General features: G+C 44.0%; 1 protein-coding gene across 1 annotated transcript in view; it reads left to right on the top strand.

Moving 5' to 3' along the window:
* The first annotated feature begins 5,608 nt into the window (after positions 1 to 5,608).
* The window catches only part of Mtmr9 (myotubularin related protein 9), a 23,471-nt gene continuing 5,079 nt past the window's right edge, over positions 5,609 to 24,000 (top strand). Inside the window, exons 1-9 of the mRNA XM_021203241.2 lie at positions 5,609 to 6,127; positions 7,567 to 7,675; positions 9,412 to 9,537; positions 12,820 to 12,993; positions 15,143 to 15,360; positions 19,052 to 19,213; positions 19,536 to 19,677; positions 21,029 to 21,249; positions 22,717 to 22,868. Coding sequence (XP_021058900.1) covers positions 5,946 to 6,127; positions 7,567 to 7,675; positions 9,412 to 9,537; positions 12,820 to 12,993; positions 15,143 to 15,360; positions 19,052 to 19,213; positions 19,536 to 19,677; positions 21,029 to 21,249; positions 22,717 to 22,868 — 1,486 coding nt within the window. The 5' untranslated portion in view covers positions 5,609 to 5,945. The remainder of the gene's footprint in view (positions 6,128 to 7,566; positions 7,676 to 9,411; positions 9,538 to 12,819; positions 12,994 to 15,142; positions 15,361 to 19,051; positions 19,214 to 19,535; positions 19,678 to 21,028; positions 21,250 to 22,716; positions 22,869 to 24,000) is intronic.

Raw genomic sequence — 24,000 nt, 5'->3', positions numbered from 1 at the left:
TCTCTGATGAACATGGATGCAAAAATTCTCAATAAAAGACTGGTTAGTGGGCATGATGGTGCACGCCTTTAATCCCAGCACTTGGGAGGCAGAGGCAGGAGGATTTCTGAGTTCAAGGCCAGCCTGGTCTACAAAGTAAGTTCCAGGACAGCCAGGGCTATAAAGAGAAACCCTGTCTCAATAAAACAAAAAACAAAACAAAACAAAACAAAATACTGGTTAGTTGAATCAACCTCATATAGAAGAAATCATCATGATCAAATTGGCTTCATTTCAGGTATGTAAGAATAGTGTAAATTAATAAATGAAGAACATCACATAAAGAGATTCAAGGACAGAAATCAATGATGATATCGACAGCTGTAGAAAAGGCCTCTGACAAGCCTGCCATCTTTTCATGATAAGAATTCTGGGGAAATTAGGAATAGAAGAAACATTTCAACAAATTGAAGGCTATATAGCTAACATACTGAAGCTCAAAGCATTTTCCCTAAAAGGAAAAATGAACCAAGGGTGACTATCTTCTCCACTCTTACTCAGTATAGTGATTGAAGTCTTAGCTAGAGAAACAAGACAAGAGAAACCAGTGGGATATCAGAGGAAAGGGGCTAGTAAAATTATCCCTATTTACAGATTGCATAATAGATCTCACCAGAAAGCTCTTAGAATTGATATATGCTTTCAGTAAAGTAGCAGCACCAATGTCAAAGTACAAATACCAGTTGCCTTCCTATATGCCTGTAGTGAACATGCCAAGGAGGGGATCAGGAGAGCAATCGCCTGCACAAGAGCTTCAGAAAAATAAATGTAACCAAAGAAATGAAAGTCTCCGTTTGGAAACATTGGAGAATCCAAAGAGGACCCTAGAAGATGGAAGAATCTCCCAATGCATGGATATCTACATGAGGAAAAATTAATCCAGATCTTTATTTCTCACTCCGCACAAAAATAATTTCAAAACAGAACAAAGACCTAGATGTGAGATCTAAAATTTTAAAAATTCTAGAGGAAAAAGTGGGGGAAACTGAAGATACAGGTATAGGCGGGTCTTATCAGAATGGACTCTACTAACAAAGGAAGTAATCTGAAAGATTGACGAATGGGATTGTGTGAAACTGAACAGCTTTGTCTCAGTAAAGGAAGCATCAACAGCACAGAGAAGGGACAGCTTGCTGAATGGGAGCAAAATCTTTGCTATATCTGGTGGAGGACTAATAGCTAGAATAGAGAACTCGAGAGACAAGCTATCAAACACCCAAGCAATTCAATCAATCAATAGGCTAATAAATTGATGAACAGAAAATGCCCAGTGGATGTGTGCAACTGTGTTCAACATCCTCAGCCATCAGGGAAATGTAAATTAAATAAACATCGAGATTCCATCTCATTGCAGTCAGAATGGCCATCCTTAAAAAGCAAATGCAGATTTGGGAGACAGCTCAGTCAGTAAAGTGCTTGTCATGAAAGCATAAGGACCTGAGTTTAATCCCCTAGAATACACTGGCAAAAAAGCTGGGTGTAGAGCAGCTGAGATAGCTTCGCCAGAAAAGGTGCTTGCCACCAAGCTTGTCAATCTGAGTTCTGAGTTTGATCCCACCCAAATAAGAGAAGCAACTCCTATAGGTTGTCCTCTGATCTCTACAAGCAGATCTATGTACACACACACACACACACACACACACACACACACACACCACCACCACCACCACCACCACCACCAACAACAACAACAACAACAACAACAATAAATGCATTTTGAGGATAGAGAAGAGCCCTCCTATATTGCTGGTGGGGATTTAAATTAGTTCAAGTGCAACAGAAAACAGTATGGGGCTCCCCCAAAATCTAATAGTGAGATCATCAAGATAATTCAGCAGGAAAGGATGGTTGCTGACAAAGCCTGATTACTTAAGTTCAATCACCAGAACCCTCTGTGTATGAATTCTCACCTAACCCATGCTAGTGTCATGTCATACGAGACACCAATCTAAAAAAGTAAAATAAAATAAATAACTGAAAAAAAACCCAACAATAGAATTACCACATGACTCAGCTAAACCAGCCGTGGCCATATGCCCAAAGGGTTTCCAGTCAACATACCACAGAGAGACTTGCACATCAATGTTTACTGTAGACTTCACAATAGCTAAGTTATGAATCAGTCACATCTGTCAACAGATGAATGGATTAAAAAAAAGTGACACTCTCAATGCAGTTTTCTTCATATGCGCAGAAGAAATTAGTGTTTTCAGGAAAGTGGCTGGACTTCAGATCATGTAAAGGGAAATAAATCAGACTCGGAAAGACAACTATCACGTTTTCTTGTTTGTAGTTCTCAGGATAAGATTTTACTGATTATACACCCATACCATTTTAATCTCAAGAATAAAGATAATAGTAGTACCTGCAAGGCAGTGATGAAAGCCTTTAAATTATTTTCTTAAAAAACATTCACTTTATTTGTATGAGTGTTTTACCTAAATGTATGTAGTGCACTTTGTGCTTGCTTGATGCCTTTGGAGGCCAAAAGAGGGCACTGGATTCCCTGCATCTGCATTTGAACTTAAAGATCGTTTTGAGTTTCCATGTGGGTGCTTGGAAGTGAACCTGGGTCCTCTGAAAGAGCAGTGACTACACTCAGTCTCTGAGGCATCTCCCAGTGCTCCTTAATATGTTAATTCAATTTTATGGTGTGTGTTCTGTGTGTGTGTGTGTGTGTGTGTGTGTGTGTGTGTGTTTGTGTGTGTGTCTGTCTGTCTGTCTGTGCAGGTATGTGTGTGTTTGTGTGTGTGTGTGCTTGCAGGTGTATATGACTGTGTGGACCTGGGAGTTTGAAGGTCAATATCAGGTGCATTTCTTGAGTCCTCCGAACTTTATTTTTGAGTCAGTTTCACTCATTGGTTGGTCCAGAGTTTACTGTTTCTGCTACACTGGTTGGCCTGTGAGCCCTCAGGATCCTCTTGTCTCTGTCCCCCTTGTCCAACACTGGGGTTTTAGACTCAGGTTTCTTCTTTGTATATGTTCTGGGGTTTTGACCTTAGGACTTCACACTTGCTCCTTACCCGTTGTGGTGGTGGGAATAAGAATGGCCCAATAGGTTCAAATATTTGAAGGCATGGGGATTAGTATTATTTGAAAGGATTAGGAGGTGTGGCCTTGTTGGAGGAAGTGTGTCACTGGGGATGGGCTTTGGGGTTTCAAATGCTCAAGTCAGGCCAGCAGCTCTTTAGAGCTTCCTGCTGCCTGAAGATCCAGATGTAGAACTCTCAGCTCCTTTTCCAACACTGTCTGCCTGTGTGCTATTATGTTCTGCCGTGATGATAATGCACTGAACCATGGAAACTGCAAGTCACCCTCAATTAAATGCCTTCCTTTATAAGAATTGATGTGATCAGACTGAGCACGTGGTCCCTAATGGAGTTAGAGAACAGACTGTAGAAGCTGAAGGGGTTTGAACCCCATAGGAAAAACATCAATCAACCAGATCCCCAGAGCTCCCAGGGAATAAACCACCAACCAAAGAATACACATGGAGGGATCCATGGCTCCAGCTGCATATGTATCAGAGGATGGTGTTGTTGGGCATCAATGGGAGAAGAGGCCCTTGGTCTTGTGAAGGCTCAACACCCCAGTGTAGAGGAATGTGAGAGCGGGGAGGCAGGAGTGGGTGGGTAAACACCCTCATAGAAGCAGGGAGAGAGGGAATGTAATAGGGGGTATTCTGGGGGTAAACAGAAAAGGGGATAATATTTGGAATGTAAATTAAGAAAATATCTAATTAAAAAAAAAGTTGATGTGGTCATGGTGTCTCTTCACAATAGAATACTAAGGTATTTTTATAGTCCTTGAGTAAATCCATTATACACATTATAAATTCCATTATTTCCTTGGCTTATCAGAATCCACTGAGATCCTTATTTCTTGACTGTTTGGACAGTTAATATTTGACTACATCATTGGACTGTTTTAATAGAAGCATATCCTATTGCCTTTGAATTCTACCGCCACCTACTGCTTATGTGGGGAACTGCTTCTCGCTCTTTATGCAGGCTTTATTCCTAACTACTCAAGTTTGGTTTTCTCAGTGCTGGTGAACTTTCTGGGCCTCTTCTCCCATTGATGCCCAACAACACCATCCTCTGCTACATATGCGGCTGGAGCCATGGGTCCCTCCATGTGTACTCTTTGGTTGGTGGTTTAGTCCCTGGGAGCTCCGGGGGTCTGGTTGGTTGATATTTTTCCTATGGGGTCCAAACTTCAAATCACCGTCGATGTAATTTCCTAATCGCTTTCGGTATTTCATTTTAACAACTCAAAAGATACTAAATTTTTTTCCTCTTGGAAAAACAAATAAAAGTAAAAAACCCTAATTTATGACATTATAGAGCATGAAACATTTTAACTTAATGAAATAACGTTTTCATAATTTATTTTCAAGAAAACCAGAAGGGCCATAGAATCCATGGAGAATTTCTATCTTTTGGCATATACTAAATTGGACACTAAGTTCTTTCTTGGAATGTTTTCTCTGTACAACTTTCCATTATTTTTCAGATTAAAAGTAAATTCTCCATCCCACAATTTGTAGTTAATATAATGAGTCATGTGAAGAAGGAAAGTGAACAAATCCAGTTTGAAAAACACCTCCACATTACTTTGCCTCAGTCCATCAGCATCCATTGCTGGTTGTTTTTTCTTTTACAGATAAACTGGATCACAGGAGTGATTTAGGAACGGAAGGTTTTTTAGGAGAGACAAGAACAAAAGCAAGGATAAACACTGTGTAATCTGGTTAGTTTCACTTTGCACACTCTGAAGTCAGCTACCTCGCTGTTCTTAGACACTGACTGGTGGGTGAGAATTTTCACTGCTAACAAAGTAAAAGCAGGGCAGGACTTGAACATAATTCTTATTCTGGGATAAAGTAGGGGGATATAAAGCAAGAAGGGGGAAATTACAACAGCACAAATCTGTTATTGCAGTGTCCGTGAGCAGTTCAGCTAGACTGTACTTAGCCGGGATGCTATGAAGTCGTGACCAATATACCAAGGTCTTGATTTCAGGCTTTGCTACAGACTAACTGAACTATCTCTGAAGTCACTAGAGTCCTTTCACGGGGCGAGGATCAATTTCTCTTTGCATCCTTTTAGAATACGCTGTTCTTGATTAAAGTCATGGCGCTCTCAAAGAGTCTAAAGCATAGATAGTCCCGTGTCCCTTCCAGACACCTAGAGGCTACTTTTCGATCACAACCACCACTTCGATCCTACATTTGACATCTCTTCGTGACCAATTCATGAGACTACCAGTTACAGCAAACGCCCAGAAGAGCCCTTGAGAGACACCACTCATGTGGAGGCTGGCAGGTCAGCGACGTCTTCTCGTCTCGCCTTTTCCGATAAGGAATATTTGAAGGGCAAGGATGGCGCCCGTAAAAGATGAAAGAGGTTTTGGCTGTTTTGTTTTGTTTTTCCATTGTAGGAACATAAAGTCATTGTTTCTGGCTGCGTTCCACCGGATCGAACAAAGTACCAACTTCCGGTCCGGCTCCTATGTCTTCCGAGTCTCGAGTCCCTCTAGTTCCGCACCGAGTTCCTGCCGGGTGCTGCGCTCAGTAGCTACTTCCGCCAGAAGTCCCCGGCTGCTCGGGCTCGGATGCTGCTGCCCCGACGCCCGGTCCGTCTCCTCCGCAGCCCGCCCGTCAGACGCCGGTGGCGGCGGAGAGTGCAGGATCTGGCGGGAAGCCGCCTCTGCGACCGAGTCCCAGCCAGCGGTGCGGAAGAGACTCCGGGAAGCGCCCAGGGCGGTGCCCGCAGGCCCTGACGCGCCCGCCCAGCCGGGGCGGGGCTCGACCTCCCGGGCCCGCCCAGCCGGGGCGCCGGGGCTGCGGCTTAACCGCCCGGCACCTGCGGGACTGGGCCTCCCGCCCCTGGGCTGCGCCCGACATGGAGTTCGCGGAGCTGATTAAGACCCCACGGGTGGACAATGTGGTGCTGCACCGGCCTTTCTACCCCGCCGTGGAAGGGACCCTGTGTCTGACAGGCCACCACCTGATCCTGTCTTCCCGGCAGGACAACACGGAGGAGCTCTGGCTCCTCCATTCAAATATCGACGCCATCGACAAACGGTGAGCGCCCACCACACCCAGGTCCGTGAGGAGCCTTTAACGGAACAGACGCTTTCAGGTGGTTTTTTGTTTTTTGTTTGGGCATCCTCGCTCAGCCAGCCAAACGAGCCTTCTGGGGCCTAGATCTGAAAGCCATCTGCACTGGCTACCTGGCATCCCCGGTCTAAGGTCTTAGAGTCATAGTGGTCATTTTGAAAACCATTTGGGAGTATTTTGAATGTTCTCTGTAAAAACTTTTTTCTTTCACCACATTTCTTGAATTATTGGTTTTTGTTAATCTGACTTCACGAAGTTGTGATTGAATACAATTTCAAGCGACCCCGCCCCCGCCCCCATTTTTAAATAGGCATGCCCAGCCCTTTGCAGCATAGTCCGGTCTTGAACTCCCGACCCTCCAGCCTCAGCCTCCCAAGTAAGTGCTGGAATTACAGTTGTGTGTGTGTGTGCCACTATGCCTGAGTGCACTGTCATTTTTTTCCATATATACATATGCATTTTAGTCACCCCTTTAAAAAGTTTTAAAATCGATAAGGTGCACCCCTGTAATAGCCGATGGGGAGTGCCGATGCAGGTGGATGACAAATTTTACACCTCTGCTCTTGTAGGGAAGACTGAGTTTATCATATTGCATACGATCACTTCCCACTGAGGGTAATCATTAGCCCTTCACATTCAGTTTTTCTTGTGAGAAGAAAGGGGCTGGCTCTAAAGGAAAATATGAACTAATTCATCTTTATTTATTTCCCTACTCCATCACTGTAAATTTTTTATTTTTACTTACGTGTGTATGTGTGTATCTGTGTACAAGAATGTACGCATGAGTGCAGATGCCCCAGGAGCCAGAAGAAGGTGTTGAATCTCGTGGAGCTGGAGTTGCAGGCAGTTGTGAGCCACACTGTGTGAGTTCTGGGGACAGAGTTTGGATCTTCTGGAAAAATAGCAAGCGTTCTTCATTACTGAACCATCTTGCCAGCCTCCCATTCTGTACTCTTTATCTGTGCAAGAGTCAAACTGCTATATATACTTTTATCTGGGCTTAATTTCTCAGTCTCATCAGTATCCCTGTGAAACCTATGTATTCTAGGCAGAAGACAAATTGCTTATCTAGTTCATTATGAAGTGTGCGTAACAACATACTTTCTTCTACTTGACAGCATATTTTAGATGCTAAGATTTCTACGGAGATTATGCCTTAAGAGGATCTGAAGTGATAGCATTGTTACCAGTGGTTTGGGTGAAGAGGCTGCAGGTCATCCATCCATCCATACCAGCAGCAGACTACTAGACTCCTCAGTTCATCTTTATGGCATAAATATAGTCAATGCTCTCTCATGCCTGCATGATAAAGGCTGAATCCCTGGCTCTCTAGGTTCTGGTTCTCACCTACTATCCTCACTGGTTTTCTTACCACTCTCATCATTTCATGTAATTTCTTACAGATTTGTGGGCTCTCTGGGTACTATCATCATAAAATGTAAAGATTTCCGAATCATTCAGTTGGATATTCCTGGAATGGAGGAATGTTTAAATATATCCAGTTCCATTGAGGTGAGTATTTTGCAGGAAAAATTCTGATAGGAAAATGGCGGAATTTTGATTTTGTACAGCCCTTGATGCATAAGAAGAATCATGTTTTTTTTGTTTTTTTTTTTTTTTAAGATTTATTTATTGTTATATGTAAGTACACTGTAGCTGTCTTAGGATGCACCAGAAGAGGGCGTCAGATCTCATTAGGGATGGTTGTGAGCCACCCTGTGGTTGCTGGGATTTGAACTCAGGACCTTTGGAAGAGCAGTCAGTGCTCTTAACCACTGAGCCTTCTTTCTCTCCAGCCACAAGAAGAGTCATGTTTACTGTGTAAATCTTGCTACTTTTGTTATGAAGACAGTTTGTGAACTGTTTTTCTGTTTCCGTGGATTTCTGGAAAGAACATCCTATGTGAAATTGTAAACCAATACAACAGATACAGCGTAGCTAGATCGCGGCCACGTTACAGTCATTGGGCACTGCAGTGAGCAAGTGTGATCCTCCTGAGTGGGGTGTAGCTTCGGAGCCCTTGAACTCTGAGCAGCAAAACACTGGTTCTGGCCACACATAGAAGAAACTTTGCTTGGGTAGTTTAAGGTCTCTGATGAAGGCCTCACACTCCTTTTCCTTCTTCTAACTATTCTGGTCACTCCAACTTTTAAATTGCTGCCACTAAATTATATCAATTATATCAACTGACTCCGTTTAAAATAATTTCTAGGTAATTATAGAATCGACCTGATTTTACTTTCTTTCTGTGTAACTGACTTGTGGGTTTAGCTCTTAAAAGGAGAGAGAAAGCCTTAAATCTATAATTAGAATTTTGTTTGGCTTTAAACAAGAAGTAGAGTGTCAAGTGATGTGTTGTTGAGGAAATGACACACAAACCTCTCTGCTTTTGCCAAGTTCTGCTTGAAGAAATGAGCGTGTAAGTTGCATAGTCGGCCATACATAGCTGTCACTTGGAAGTATGCTCTTGGCTGTACTCCCAACATGAATGAGAAAGCAAACTGAGATAATATTCCACTGTTTGGACAGAGGGATGCCTAGGGCTCACTTTGGTTGGGTATTAACTAGTGTAGCATAGAGATAGTAGGACACCTCGCCAATTAGCAGATCCCTTTAGGAAGGAGGGAGTGAGTATGGGTGAAGCTTCCACATGTGTGTATCTTGTTAGAGCTAAGTTTTATTGTGTGCCATGGACTGTTGTTGGCCTGTTAGGTGCCTCATCTCCATGGAGACTCCTAATAAGCCTGAAAATTTTCTTCCATTGAACAAGACTTAGGGGAAGCTATGTGACTTAACCACTGTGTAGCTGGCATCTGGAGCTTGGGGCTTCTGGCCAGACTTGAGTATTCCTTTGTACAATAAGGAATAATTGACAAGGGGCATAGCTTTTGAATAGTTTGCAGTGTTTAGTTAACTACTAGATTTGTAGCTGAGACACTTTACTAACTAATCCAGACCTCCTTGATCCCCAGTGCCCATAAATTCTTGGACATTTTATTGAGCTTTGTTAAATTGTACCAGGAAGCATTATTTCACTAGGCACAGACTGTCCTGGCGCCTGTTTCATTCAGGTAGCACTTGTTGTGTGTAGGTGTGAGTGTGTCAGTGCCTTGTTAGATGATGAAGTGTGGATACTGGAGTCAGACCAGCCGCATGGAGAGACCTGTATTGGGCTCCATCATCACCAGACCCTGTGTGCCGACTGCTGCTTTGTTAGTTTTGTAGAATCTTTTTCTTTCTGTCCTCAGGCATTGTCCACTCTGGACTCGGTCACCCTGATGTACCCTTTCTTCTACCGACCCATGTTTGAAGTGATTGAAGATGGCTGGCATTCTTTCCTTCCTGAGCAAGAATTTGAGTTCTACTCCTCTGCTGTGAGTCAACATTTGACATTGTGGGTGATAAGAACTAACACAACCCTTTATTTTACTTGTGAAAATCCTCCCTTCGCTTTGAAGATGAGTGAAGTGGAGTTGGGTTATTCCTGCCTCAAGTTAAGAGTGTGCACTGGCTGTTGGTTCAGCCTCTTTTGTCCTGAGCAGGTTAGTTTGTGTGTTAGTATAATTGCTGCAGCTGGCAATGCTTTTCCTTCTAGTAAATTAACATAGTCTAGGTGTTTTAAATGTTTTTTAAATTATATTTATAAATATTGTTTTAAAAAATAAAAATAATGGTCTGGAGAGATGGCTCAGCGGTTAAGACCACTGACTGCTCTTCCAGAAGTCTGAGTTCAGTTCCTAGCAACCACATGGTGGCTCACAACCATCTATAGTTGGATCTGATGCCCTCTTCTGGTGTGTCTGAAGATAGCGACAGTGTACTCACATACATGAAATGAATAAATAAATCTTTAAAAAATTTTAATAAAAATAAAGCATTGATTTGCTTAAAGCCAGCCTTGGGGACTGTGCATTAATTAATAGGTATCTCCTGAGTAACGACTTAAAATGTAACAGAGCCGGGCGCGGTGGCGACACCTTTGATCCCAGCACTCGGGAGGCAGAGGCAGGTGGATTTCTGAGTTCGAGGCCAGCCTGGTCTACAGAGTGAGTTCCAGGACAGCCAGGGCTACACAGAGAAACCCTGTCTCGAACACCCCCCCCCCCAAAATAATAGGTTTTTGACCCACTCTTCAAAGGAATATTCAATCCACAGTGTGCCTAAGGTAGTGCTGGAGAACCCCTCACTTGCTTGTGCACTGCTCTGGGTTAATGCCTGGCCTGGTCTACAAGGCCACCTCAAAAACCAGGTTTTCCTTTTTGACTGGCTTCTTTTTCTTACTTTTATAAATGGTCACTTGGAAATCAAGAAGTAGAGATTAGGCATCCATGGCATTGGAAGAATGAAGATGCCCATGGTGGCAGGGGGAAGAAGGAAGGAAGTTTGATGGTATGATAAATACCATTGAAAATGGTGAAAATGTTGTTTAGTCTAGAGCTTGTTTGAGAGATCTGTATTAAAGATAAAAAGTTGGCAGGAGTCAAACTGCATGAAAAGCATGGGGTAAGGGGGAATCATAGGCTCCTGATGGATGTGTCTAAAATAAGAAGGGAGCCAGGATTTGAATTTGCTGGGAATCGGGAAGAACAATTTGTCAGAAGCATCCTTCAAGTGTGGGGAAGCAGCAGTCTAGAGAGGCTGTGCTCATAGCTTACTACTCCTCCTGGGCTAGGAAGCAGGGAGAGTGTACACTTCACAGTCAGGTATTGGGGCCAGTTTATTCCTATGCAGTATTTCTGGCACATGACCAGCAAGTGGTAAAGACTTGTTAAGTGAATAAAAGAATGTAAGAATTTATTGTATTTACAGAATGGGACAAAGGATCTTGTATCTATCATTAAGAAAACCTTTGAGAAGGACAGATTGTCTTGATCTGTAGATTTTTGGAAAGCTGATTTTATCATTGTTTGTTTGTTTTGAGCTTCTTTTGTTTGCCAACCACAAAATTCTCTAATCATCGTATTAACTACTTCTGCTTATCGGTTATGTCCCTTCTCCCCATGCAATATTCTTCTCCCCAGGTGATATTAAAAGAAAAGAATATTTAAAATAGCTATAAAGAGATCTCATTAGTCTCATTTAGTGGCTTTGTTAAAGATCAGCATACTGTGGCACTCGTCGTTCTGAGCAGCTCATGCTGTGACAGAAGCCCGTATTCCTCTAGGAAGGAGCCTGAGGCAGTCAGTGATGCAGGAGAGCAGTGAGGAACCCTGGGCAGGAGCAGGCCTGAGAAGGGAACCTTGACATTATGTGTGACCCAGATCTCTGGATGGGAACAGAGTGAGCATGAAGCTGAGCCACCGTGCAGCACAGGCCGTGGACTTCACTAAGCTACCAAGGTCTAAAAACGTGCTAAAAACAAGTTACCTCTGCACCAAATATGTCTGCTTTCATGGGGTCTGTGATGTAACCAAAATTATAGAGTCAGAAATGTCACCCATTCTCCTGAGGACAGAGTCAAGAGGCACTCAGCCTGAGATGACCCAGATGTTTGAAGGATTCTAAAGCAGTAGTTAAAACTGCCTAAGGAAATATGAGAAAGTGACCACAAAGTGGAAACAGTACAGAAATCAGGTGGGGGCTGGAGACTTGGCTCAGTGGTTAAGAGCTTACTGCTTTTCCAGAGGACCTAAGCTGGGCTCTAGCATTCTCATGGGACAGCTTGCAACTGCCAGTAACTACAGCTCTAGTGAATCCCATGGCCTCTTCCAGCCTCCACAGGCACATGTGCACATGCTACAGCAGGTACAAATGCACACACATACACCAAGTCAACAAAATAAGTAAAAACCTTTGCAAAATGTTTGAAAATAGAAGAAAGCAATTAAAATTTGTATGAATTTGATCTTGTAAATTAAAGAGTTTCTGTGTCACATTTTAACCTAATTTTCTATTAATGTAAGCCAGGGTTGTTATGTAGGATCAGCTTGGATTTATAGGCACATATTAAAATTTGCACATGTAATTTGGGTTTTTAGCTGTAAAGTGCAGTTTTACATTTTACATGCAGTTTTCATTTCTGCTGTTTGATGGGTTCCTGTCACGTGCTTCCATAATGCAGGAGCTGACTTAGAAACGATGTCATGACACATAAGGGCTTTACAGGAGTGTCTCCTTGTCATGAGGAAAGAAGGTGACTACATTCTTTTCTAAATAGCTAAAGGACCAAAGGAATTGCTCTGGCTGATGTCTACACCAGTAGAGCATATTGGAATGACAGTCTGTTGGTACTGTGTGAAGGTCACTATAATCCAAGCAGTGCCCAGAAAGAGGTGAATGGGTTGATGTTGGCCACCATAACTTGGTATATTTAACTGAGGTGCAAGAACTGTCTTAAGCCTTTGCCAGGCTGTCTTGTGGAGAGCTTAGTGTGCTGTCTGTGTCATGGTTAAACTGATGGTTTAAGCATCACATGCAATAGGTGTATTTGGCACAGGCAAGCAGTTTCTAGGGCCACTGATCACTAGTTAGAGAATTGAAGCTGGTGTGAAGAGTGGAGTTTTTTTTTTTTTTCCTCTGTAGACTTGAGTGTGGGCTAGATGTCCAAATTCCTTGTTGAATGGCTTCCCTGGAAATCATCTCCAAAGCTTTTAAATCTTAGATGCTCTGTGACACTGAAATGGTTGCTAAGTTTTGAAGTCCTGTGTGTTTTTCAGACCAGTGAGTGGAGACTGAGCTATATCAATAAGGAATTTTCTATCTGCCCTTCCTACCCACCAACTGTCATTGTGCCCAAGTCCATCGATGATGAAGCACTTCGGAAGGTGGCAGCCTTCCGACATGGGGGGCGCTTCCCAGTCCTGAGCTATTACCATAAAAAGAATGGCATGGTGAGTATGAGGGGCTGCCGCTCTGCTGGCAGGTGGTCTCGGCTGGGCGGGATCCTTGAGAACGACTCTTCTCTGTGTGGCTTTCCGCTGACGTCATTGGCCAGGTTGTTCCTACTAGCACATCCTTCATGTAAACTGCAGGGCACCAGAAGTGGGAGCTTGCCTGAGGAGGATGCACTCCATTCTTTCAGTACCGCTCAGCTTTAGAAAGGTTGGATTTATCTTCAGAGCATAGTGTGAAGGGAACTGCAATAGAAAATCTGGGATTGGGTAGGCTGCTCATAGTCTGATGGAGTGACACCAGTGCTACAGTGTGGAGCCTCAGCATGTTTATTATGGACAGGACGGGGGAGGGCCCAGCTAGTCTAGGTGAGAGGTCTCTGTAAGCTAGCTGGCTCTGCACTTGGTAGTTTTGCATAAGCTGTCAACATTTCCGCTTAGAGGAAGGTTGTGCCATTTCTCTGACCTGACCTTGGGCAAGGCTTTGTCCATCTCCCATGGGTCTGTGGCATTGGTCTTTGTCACATGGCCTGCTCATATCAGCAAGACACTTCACTCAGGGCTTCCTAGTTTCCTCACAGGAGATGCAGCAGTCTAGAGCTTGTCCTTTTACAGCTCTCTTCCATTGTCCTCCCCCCTGGGAATATGACAGAGGGATCAATGTGAGAGTTAAAATTGTGCTCTTTAGTCAGTAGGCTACCTGTCCTGCCAGCAGTGGTATTGCTCCTCAGTTTTTATCACAGTGTTTAACAACTGACACTAAATGTAGTTTTGTGCCCTCTGGTGGCATCAATATAAAATAATTGCTGTTTATTCTGAGCCAAACAGTAGTATCCGCCCTAGGTGACAGGTTTCATCAGCTCCTGCAGTCCCAAATAAAAGAAAGGCACAGGTAATGCATATAAAGTCTGCAGTTGGGAGCACCTCAGGTGTGTGGGTGCAACAAAGCAAGAAAGTTTGTGTGGGTTTCAGATATCACAGCTTTAGATTTAGGGCATAGAGAGATCAGCAGGGCCTAATGGTGCATCCTGCAAGGTTTTCCTCTTAGTCACCAGGCCATTGGGTCAGATCCAGAGATGGGCAACTGCTGTGGAGAACAAGTTAATGGAGGAAGGATGTACACTGACTCACAGATTCAAAGTTTCAGTCCCCATCCTGCTGCCTCCACTCCTTTGGGCTTGTGGTGAGGTAGAACACCATGATGGAGGGAGTGTGGGGAGAAAGAGGCTTTTGACCTCAGCAGAGAGACAGGAAGAAGGGGCTGGGGGCAGGGCTATCCCCTAAACATATCCCTAGATACCTATTTACTTCAGCCAGGCCCCACCTCATAACATTTCCTCTACCTCCCAAAAACTTAACCACAAACTGGCAGCAGGCTGGGTTGAACTGTTTCCGAGTGGTGAGAACATGTGATGAAGGTTTTCCTGAGACAGCTCCAGTCCATTCCCTGGAAGAGACTGGTCTAACAGGCACTGAATTCTTGAGAAAAGCTTAGAAGCAAACTTTTCAAATGCATAGATGGTAGTCTTCAGAGATAGGAAGAGGATGGCAGAGGACAGTAGAGGGTAAATGATAGACAGGCAGCTCCAGAACACTGCCGATGACTCCCCAGAAAAGGATGCATGCTTTTCGCTTTGTGTTTCTCTTCATAATTCTTGCCTTCCAACCCTATGTGTATGGAGGTGAAGTTCGCTCTTTCCTCCAAGATTATGCTAGTCTCTCAGATAAAGTGATAGAGATATAAAGGGGGAAAGAACTTATGGATTTATGGTCTAAGTGTAGAGGCATGAGATTAAGAACCAGAAAGTAGAATTATCAAAGAGAAAGGTGTGGACTTGTGGTCTGGGGCAGTGAAGGCACTGGGCAGTTGGTTGGTTGGGGTAGAGAGGAATGTATATGCAGTCAGCAGGGTTGGTTTGCTACACAAATGAAGCCTCCCTGGTCCAGGAATATAATTGTATTAAAGTTCAAGGCTTATCTTTGTTTTTACAGTAGTAGCTGTTGTTAATACATGTAGAGTTTTGTGTATGGTACACTCATCAGAATCCATGACAGCGTGCCACAGATTGTTTTTGAGAGAATCCTGATCCAGCTCCTTCTCAGGAACTTCAGCTGACTGCTACTGAATTGTGACCCTGTGTGCTTCCAGGTGATAATGCGAAGTGGTCAGCCCCTGACCGGCACAAATGGGCGGAGGTGCAAGGAAGATGAGAAACTGATAAATGCCACTCTCAGGGCAGGAAAGCGTGGCTACCTTATTGACACCAGATCCCTAAATGTGGCCCAGCAAGCTAGAGCCAAAGGAGGTGGCTTTGAACAGGAGGCTCATTATCCCCAGTGGAGGCGGATTCACAAGTCCATTGAGAGGTAATGAGTCAGGTGATGGTCTCCCTGCAGGCTGATTGGAGAGGGTAATCCCTGGCTGTTCAGAAATCACAGCCACTCCACAGAACTGAGGGTCTGCAATAGGCTGGACAACTTATTGGGGGGGGGGGTGTCTCTGCTCCATCTGCTTTACCCAGGTTTAGTGGACAGAAATGTATGTTTGTCAGTGCATGTAGCTCTCACCTCATAGGGAGAAAAAGTGAGTGTATTCTTGAGCCAAATACAGTGGCCTTGGCCCAGAAACACAGATTTGGGTTTCTCCAAATGACATGTTCCAATGTGGAAGTGACTTCATGAAGTTTTCATAGTCATAGGATGAAAGGCATGAAGTAAGGCATTTTCCAGGTACACTGGTGAGAACATCAGGTGGGTGGGTTACATAGATGGGGGAACCGCCAGCTAGCAGCTCTCAGGTGCTGTCTGACAGCATTCATAGCTTTTGTGCTAGAGATTTGCCAAGTTAATGGATTCCAAAGGTTTACCAGTGGTGGAAAGGTTAGGTCAAACAAGACGGGCAGAGTGGATGGCTCCTAAAGGACTAGAGTTAACCAAACATAATTTGACTGGGAATATGCTACATTCCAACTCCACAGTCACACCGTTCAAATCAGTCAGTCTTGTGTCTTTAACATAGGTGTGGCTACTTTCTGCACACTTGAGTTTATACCATTGAGTATGATGTGCTGTTTTGATTCAGCTGTAGATTGTGAAATGTTAAAGCAACATATCCATCATCTTACCTGCTTGTCTTTGGCAAGAGTATATGTGTCTTCTTTGTCAGCAGTTTTCAAGTAGCCCTGTAGCTGCTGTGTGTTCTGTAGAACCAGCCTCTCAGGTCCATGGCTTGCAGCATCCTAAAAGAACAAAGCAGGGGGCCACATATCAGTAAATAAGAGCCAGAGGAGAAAGAAAAGAGGGTTCCTAATTCAGTCTATCACGCTGTGGCAGTATTGGGACTTTTGGAACGTCATGAGACAAAAGCCAGAGCTCCATAGATTTAGTTGTCGGCTTGATAAGACCTTTCCTGAGAGAGGACGGCTGGACTGCCTCCATTCTTGGCATGGTGGATTGTGTGTCCAGGCCCAGGTGAGTTTTAGGATTGTCCTTTTTCTCTTCCTGGCACTGCCATTACACTTTTGTAAAAGATTATATACAGTCTGTAGATTGATTTGGGTAGAAGAGTACCCTATTTTCCCAGCCCATGAACATGAGTTCTCTTTGCATTGATTTGTGTCCACATTAAGTTTCTTGAACATTTTATAGCTTTTAGTGTACAGATCTTTTACAGTCTTGAGTAATTCACTCCCAAGTACTTTCTTCTTTTTGTTGAGTTTTCTAATTCTTTTTACATAGTTCACTGCTAGGATGTAGAAATATGCCTGACTGGGACTGGGGAAGTAGCTCAATCGGTTAAAGTGCTTACAGCATGAAGACCAAGTTCAACTTTCCATTACTCACGTAAAAGGCCAGATGTGGTAGTGTGTACCTATAGTCCCAGTGCTGGGGTGGTGGAGACTGGAGGATCCAAGAAGCCCATTGGCCAGCCAGGGTAGCTGAATCAGCAAGCTCAGGGTTAGTGTCTCAAAAACTGTGCTGAAGAGCAATCAAATCAGACACCTAACATCAACCTTTGGCTTCTATCCATATACTTGTAAATACATGCTTCTACAGTCTCTCTCTCTCTCTTCCTCTCTCGCTCTCCTCTCACCCTCTCATACACACACACACAGCCTTGAGCTCCTGATTAACATATGTTGGTTTTAATCTGAAATTTTTTTCTAACAGATTTTTTTTGCTGGAGTCTTTAGAATTTTTCCATTTATAAGATACTTTTGTTTGTAGAGAGACAATTTCACTTCTTACCTTTGATGTACTTGTTTATTTCTTTCTGTTGCCTGTTGCTCTGGCTGGTACCATGATGGAAACATGCATTCTTGTATTGTTACTGATCTCCAAGGAGACCCCATGGAGTATGATGTTGGCTGTAGGTTTGTCTCGTATGGCCTTACTGTGTTCAAGTGCATTTTTCCATAGGTAACTGGTTGAGTATCAGGAAAGGATGCTGGCTTTGTCCATGTTTCCCTGTGTCTGTTGAGACCCTTGTGTTTTCTGTCCTATACACTGGCACATGTATTAACAGCTTGGGCTCTGTCCTGTGTGTGAAAGTTGTGGTTGTGGGTAGTGTTGCTTTATGTGCTGTCGAGCTGTTTGGTAGGGTTTTGGTGTTTTTTTACACCTGTGTTCACCATGGAAACTGGCCAGCAATCTTGTCTTATTTGTCCTTGTCTGGCTTTGATGTTAGAATTGGGCTAATAGGTAGATTCATGGCACTCTCACTGACATTTCATTCTTCACGTGTTCCATGGCCTGTGAGAAGCCTTCAGGACCTCGGCTTTTCTTTGATTGCAGATTCCTGGTTTTGGTTACTGACTCTGTGGTTGTTGTTGTTAACTCGTTGTGCTGTTCACGTTTTTTGTTTCTTCATGATTCAGTCTTGGCAGTTCTGTTTCCCCATTTTCTCATTTTTTAGGGTATTCAGTTTGTGGTACATGATTGCTCATAGAAGTCCACAATCCTTTATCCTTTTTCCGTTTGAGGCAGGAGGTCACTGTGTAACCCTCGCAGACTTGGAACTCACTATGTAGACCAGACTAGTTAGACTCACAGAGATCTGCCTGCCCTCATTATCCAGTCTGCCTGCCTGGATTAAATAAAGGCCCTGCCACTCTGCCACCCCTCTGCGCCTTCCACTCCTGTGCTATCACCTGCCGTGTCTCCTCCTGTGATGCTCATTAGAGTACTTGAATTTGCTCTCTTTTTAAATTATTTAATTTAGCTAATGAGTTTTCAATTTTAGTCAACTCACTTTTTGGAGTGTGTGTGTGCGTGTATGTATGTGTCTGTGGGTAGCAACTGAACACAAGGCTTGGGTATATTAAGCAAATGAGCCCCACCCAAGCCTTCATTGAATTGTGTAAGATAAGCAAAAAAAAATCTCATGTTGAATAGGTACAGATGAGCCTTACTAGATAGCAATCTTTTTAAATTCAGTTCTGAGCTCTTACTGTGTGTGTCAGCTGTTGCCAGATTGGCCGAACAGATTTGCTACATATAATTACATCTTCCTACATAGAAGGTTTATAGGTTCAGTCTCTCCTGTTTCCTCCTAGTGTTTCCTCCACCTGCTTGCTTTTCCTTAAAGGAGGGATTTACAAGTTCTTCAGGGAGTAGCAGGTGTGGCGGGGGAGGGGAAGGGGGTCTTGGAGCTAAAATGAATAGGATCTGTGCGGGTCCTGGGTGTCACTGCTGAGACCTAGATGTGTAATCTAGATCATTTGGCAGCTGTAGCATCAGATGTAAGTTTACCCAAGTCTTGGGATCAGATGGTCACAGGGCAAGGCCCTGGCCTCTGCCTTTCCAGGTAACCCAGCATCGTGGACTGGGCCTCCTCTGTTCATTCAGCAGGAACAGTTTGCTGCGAGGCATTGAAGCATCTTTGCAGTAGTGCTAAGAGTCATTTTCAATCCTTAGTTCTCAGTTTGCTGCATAGCACTGAAAGTGTTCTGGATTACTTTGCCACTGAATGCACGGGAGATGGGTTTGGATTTGTTTTCTTTATCATTCTGTTTTATCTGTCTTCCTACCTGTAATGTCCTCTTTCTTGTTTTAAAAGATACCATGTTCTTCAGGAGAGCCTAATCAAACTCGTGGAAGCATGTAATGAACAAACCCACAACATGGACCGGTGGCTTGGCAAGTTGGAGGCCTCCAATTGGCTGACACACATCAAGGAGATTCTGACCACCGCCTGCCTGGCGGCCCAGTGCATTGACAGGTAGCGTGTGCTTGGCCTCCCTGGTTATAAGTTTGATGGGAAGTTTTCTTAGCCACTAAAGCAGTGAAGGCAATTATCCCTGCTATGGCAGGGGCTGTCTGTGGTTTTGTAAAGGGCTAGAAGGGCAGTTGAAGGGTCCTGGGAGATTTGTTGGCACAAAAGAGTTCTTGCTATATGAAATTTGGGATTTATTTTAGTCTTCATGTTTTCCTCAAGAGAATTCTCACATGTCCAGTATCTCATTTAGACCCCATATCCTACTGAAGGAACAGGAAATGTCCATTATTACGGAGTTTCCCATCTGTACTCTGGTTCCTCGCAGGGAAGGTGCGTCAGTGTTGATCCATGGGACAGAAGGAACTGATTCCACACTGCAGGTGACTTCTCTGGCCCAGATCATCCTGGAACCAAGAAGCAGGACCATCCGAGGCTTTGAGGCCCTGATAGAGAGAGAGTGGCTGCAGGTGAGAACGCTGCTGGGAAGGCACGGGAGGGGTGCCAGGCATTGGGATTGAAGTTTCACTTGGGGTGCAGACACTATGTGTGACAGTAAATTAGCCGGGCGTGGTGGTACACGCCTTTGATCCCAGCTCTCGGGAGGCAGAGGCAGGCGGATTTCAGCCTGGTCTACAGAGTGAGTTCCAGGATAGCCAGGGATATACAGAGAAAACCTGTCTTAACAACAAAAAAAGAGATTTATAAAAAAAAAAAATTTTAATTTTCTGTGAGTCAGATAATCTTCCTTCACCCAAATAAGAATTTAGACTTATCATTAGCTTCCAGTTTCTCAGTCTCCCATGCTGTTTGTTGAACTGGGCCTGTGTACACATAAGCAGGCGATCCACCACGGAGCGGCAGTCCCACCCTGCATCTCTCTGTTTAGATGGCTCACACTTGTGTGGGTTGAGCATCCCCAATGTGCACATCGCCAGTGCTCCACAATGCTGACTCCTGAGGTCTGTGATTGCAGCAGTGGGAACACACGTGTGGAGTCAGGCTGCTCAGAACCACCCTCAGGCTGGGGATAAGGCGTGGGCTGTGAGGCTTAGGTTCCATCCCCAAAATATCTCATGTTGCACACAACTTGTCAGACCATGAAAAACCCTGGAGCCAGAGTACTTCTGGTCCCAGTCAGACAAGGGATCTTCAACTTGTGTTTGCTACCAATGTGGGAAATAAAAGACTGTTAAACATAGAAGGTTTTCCATGAGCTGAGTCTTGATACAGATAAGCAAGCAGGAGGGACAGTAGGACTGTGACCACGAGACTGGACTGCCTCCTGTCCATCCTGCCCCAGCCTACATTTCCTTTAAGATCCAGTTAAAGGTCATCACTTTGATGATGTATTTGAGAACAAAGCCTCCTTAAAGACGTGAAGTTGATTCATTCCCTTCATGTCCTGTCGTTGTCATTAGAAACTCTTATCCTAGTCTTGTGCTTCTCCCTAGGACACACCACTGCCTTGTAATGTTACTGTAATGCTATAAAATGACTGTTAAGAGACACACCTTGGACAGTAGCCAAAATCAAGTCTAAGGATTTTATAAATCTGTCATTACTTAAGCTTCACCTTGCATTTAATGTCTGAAGAACATTTTCAGACTCCAAGTTCATCTCCTCACTAATCAACTTTGCCAAGGGTGTGGAAATCATCATTTTCCTTAGTTGCAGAAGTAAGTCATTTTAACTCAGAAACTCACCAGGCAGGAGCTACCTTGGCTTTATGGTATTCCAGTAAGTAGAAATGCCCTGTGATTGTGTGAGTTGGTGTTCTTGGGTGTGCCATAATGGGGTCATTTCTGTCTTTTCCGCTAGGCTGGTCATCCATTCCAACAGCGCTGTGCACAGTCAGCCTATTGCAGCAGCAAGCAGAAGTGGGAGGCCCCCGTGTTTCTTCTCTTCCTGGACTGCGTGTGGCAGATCCTCCGGCAGTTCCCTTGTTCCTTTGAGTTTAATGAGCATTTTCTCATCATGCTCTTTGAGCATGCTTATGCCTCACAGTTTGGAACATTTCTGGGCAACAATGAAAGTGAAAGGTGAGTGAGCTCACACAAGGTCACTTCCCAAAAGAGATTGGGATTTGGATGTGTGTGAATTCTGGGCTGGAGAGATGGCTCAGCAATTAAGAGCGCTGACTGCTCTTCCAAAGTCCTGAGTTCAATTCCCTGCACCCACATGGTGGCTCACAACCATCTGTAATGGTATCCGATGCCCTCTTCTGGTGTGTCTGAAGACAGCTACAGTGTACTGATACATAAAATAAATAAATCTTGCCAGGCAGTGGTGGCTCACGCCTTTAATCCCAGCACTCGGGAGGCAGAGGCAGGTGGATTTCTGAGTTTGAGGCCAGCCTGGTCTACAGAGTGAGTTCCAGGACAGCCAGGGCTAAACAGAGAAACCCTGTCTCGAAAAACAAAAAAACAAAAAAACAAAACAAAACAAACAAACAAACAAAAAAAAATATATATATACATACATACATACATCTTTAAAAAGAAGAAGGAAGAGGAGGAGCAGGAGGAGGAAGAAGAGGAGAAGAAGAAAATGAAGGAGGAGGAGGAAGAGGAAGAATCTGCAATTAAGCACAAATTAAATTATGCAAAGTACAGACACCTTATGAGCCAAGCATGCACTCGGTGAGAGGGAACGCTAAGCTTTCTGCTGCTGGATTAAAATTAGTTGATGCACAGCTTAAAAGTTTGGAGCAGATTAGACAGCCATGTTTATGTTAGTGTCTTGCTGTATGATCACAGTTTCATATATTTGGGAGACAAGTTATGATATAACCAAGTATACCCTCCTTCATCTTCCTTAGTTTAGGAGAATAAGATCCAGAGAAATTAACTGTCCATAGATCCACTGCTAAGCCATCAAAAGTGTGGCCTGGAGGCTGGAGGTGGCTCAGCAGTGAAGAGCTCATACGGCTCTTGCAGAGGACCCAAACTGTGTTCCTAGCACTCTGAATGGGTAGCTCACAGTACCCTCTCAGGACAATTGCATCCCTGTGACAACAGATGTATACTCTAAAGTAAAACTTAGAGAATGAATCTTTACAAATATAAACCTCAGCCGGGCGGTGGTGGCGCACGCCTTTAATCCCAGCACTTGGGAGGCAGAGGCAGGCGGATTTCTGAGTTCAAGGCCAGCCTGGTCTACAAAGTTAGTTCCAGGACAGCCAAGGCTACACAGAGAAACCCTGTCTCAAAAACAAAACAAAAAAAAAACCAAAAATACAAATATAAACCTCAATACAGGTCTTCTGACTCCTGGTTTACTTGGGATTGTCCCCAGGCCCTGAGTGATAGCCACTGCCACTTATAGAAGATTTATTTGCTTCACAGAAGTTGCTTTTGACAGATATTTTCATCCTTAATCATTTTGTTTCTCTACTAAGAGTCTTATTTTATGTCACAGGGGGAATAGTTCAAGACCTGTTAGGATGAGCACTTAAGGGTAGTTCTTAGCCACTAATGACTCTAATGGTGATTTTCTTTTTTGAGCAGATGTAAGTTGAAGCTACAACAGAAAACAATGTCTTTGTGGTCATGGATCAATCGGCCCAGTGAGCTGAGTAAATTCACCAATCCGCTCTTTGAAGCAAACAACCTGGTCATCTGGCCTTCTGTAGCTCCACAGAGTCTCCAGCTGTGGGAAGGTAACGCCTCCACTTTGTGCAGAGATTCATATACTGCAAGCTGTGCCCTGAGCTGGCCTGGGGTCACATGCCACAGTAGTTGGTTTTGAAGATGGTCAGCTGGTAACCCACAGACCTGTGTATGGGTGTTACTGGTTTCTCAGTGTGGGCGTGGCCGCTGACTAACAGGGGTGCTTTGACAGGAGTTGGTAGATAGCTGGGACGTGAACGAATTTTAAGTTCTATCTGTTTCATTTCTTAAGCATCATTAAAATTAAATGAGTGTTAAATGGTGTTACACAGTCATTCCAGAAGGATCTGTAAGTCAGCACAGAACACCAGTGGGCGCTACAGGAGCCACTATTCATGTGGAATAGCAATTCATAATGCATTCCTAAGTGTATTCTAAAACAGGGTCTTACATGTGTAATTTTTCACATGAAGCTAATCTCCTTAAATAGCAAAGCTTTTTTTGTTTTGTTTTGTTTTGTTTTGTTTTTAAAAAAAAAAGACCATATGTCACATAGTGTACATTAGGTGTTCTTTCCAATGGCTCAGTAGATATTCCATTAACTTAGTAATCACTTTGAAGACAGTGCATCTTCATGCTTGTTAGCATGAAGCACCATACATACAAAGGCTGTTGTTTGGGAAGTTCTCCCAAGTTTCCGTGTGTGTGTGTGTTGACAACTTCTTATTTGAGGTGCTCTTGGGATAGCTCATGTATAGAAAGTGATTTGCCCCTCAGGTGGTGCTTTCTCTGTCTGACTGCCTCTTGTTCCTCTTGGCATGTCTGCTAAGTGCATCTTCCTCCTCAGGCTGGGTGCCTCCCTCCTTAGAGTGCAGGGAAGCTAACTGCCTCCAGCAGTGACTAGGTTCCCTGAGCAGCCCCTGTGATTTTAATCTGCGATGGGGCAGAACCTCTCTGCTTTCTCTCTGGATTGTTGGCCACAGGTCACAGAATAAGTAATTTCCTAAACGAGAGATTGCCGCTTTGCTTCCTTTGTAAAGGTCTTGGGGCTAGTGAAGTAGTTCAGTGACAGTCGGAGTTCTGTCCCCAGGACTCATGTGTTGGAAGTAGAGAACCTACTGGCTCTGGCAGGTTGTCCTCTGACTTACACACACACACACACACACACACACACACACACAC

The sequence above is a fragment of the Mus pahari genome, chromosome 8 (genome assembly GCF_900095145.1).
Source record: "Mus pahari chromosome 8, PAHARI_EIJ_v1.1, whole genome shotgun sequence".
Classification (NCBI taxonomy): Eukaryota; Metazoa; Chordata; class Mammalia; order Rodentia; family Muridae; genus Mus; species Mus pahari.
This window is presented reverse-complemented; position numbering and strand designations above follow the sequence as displayed.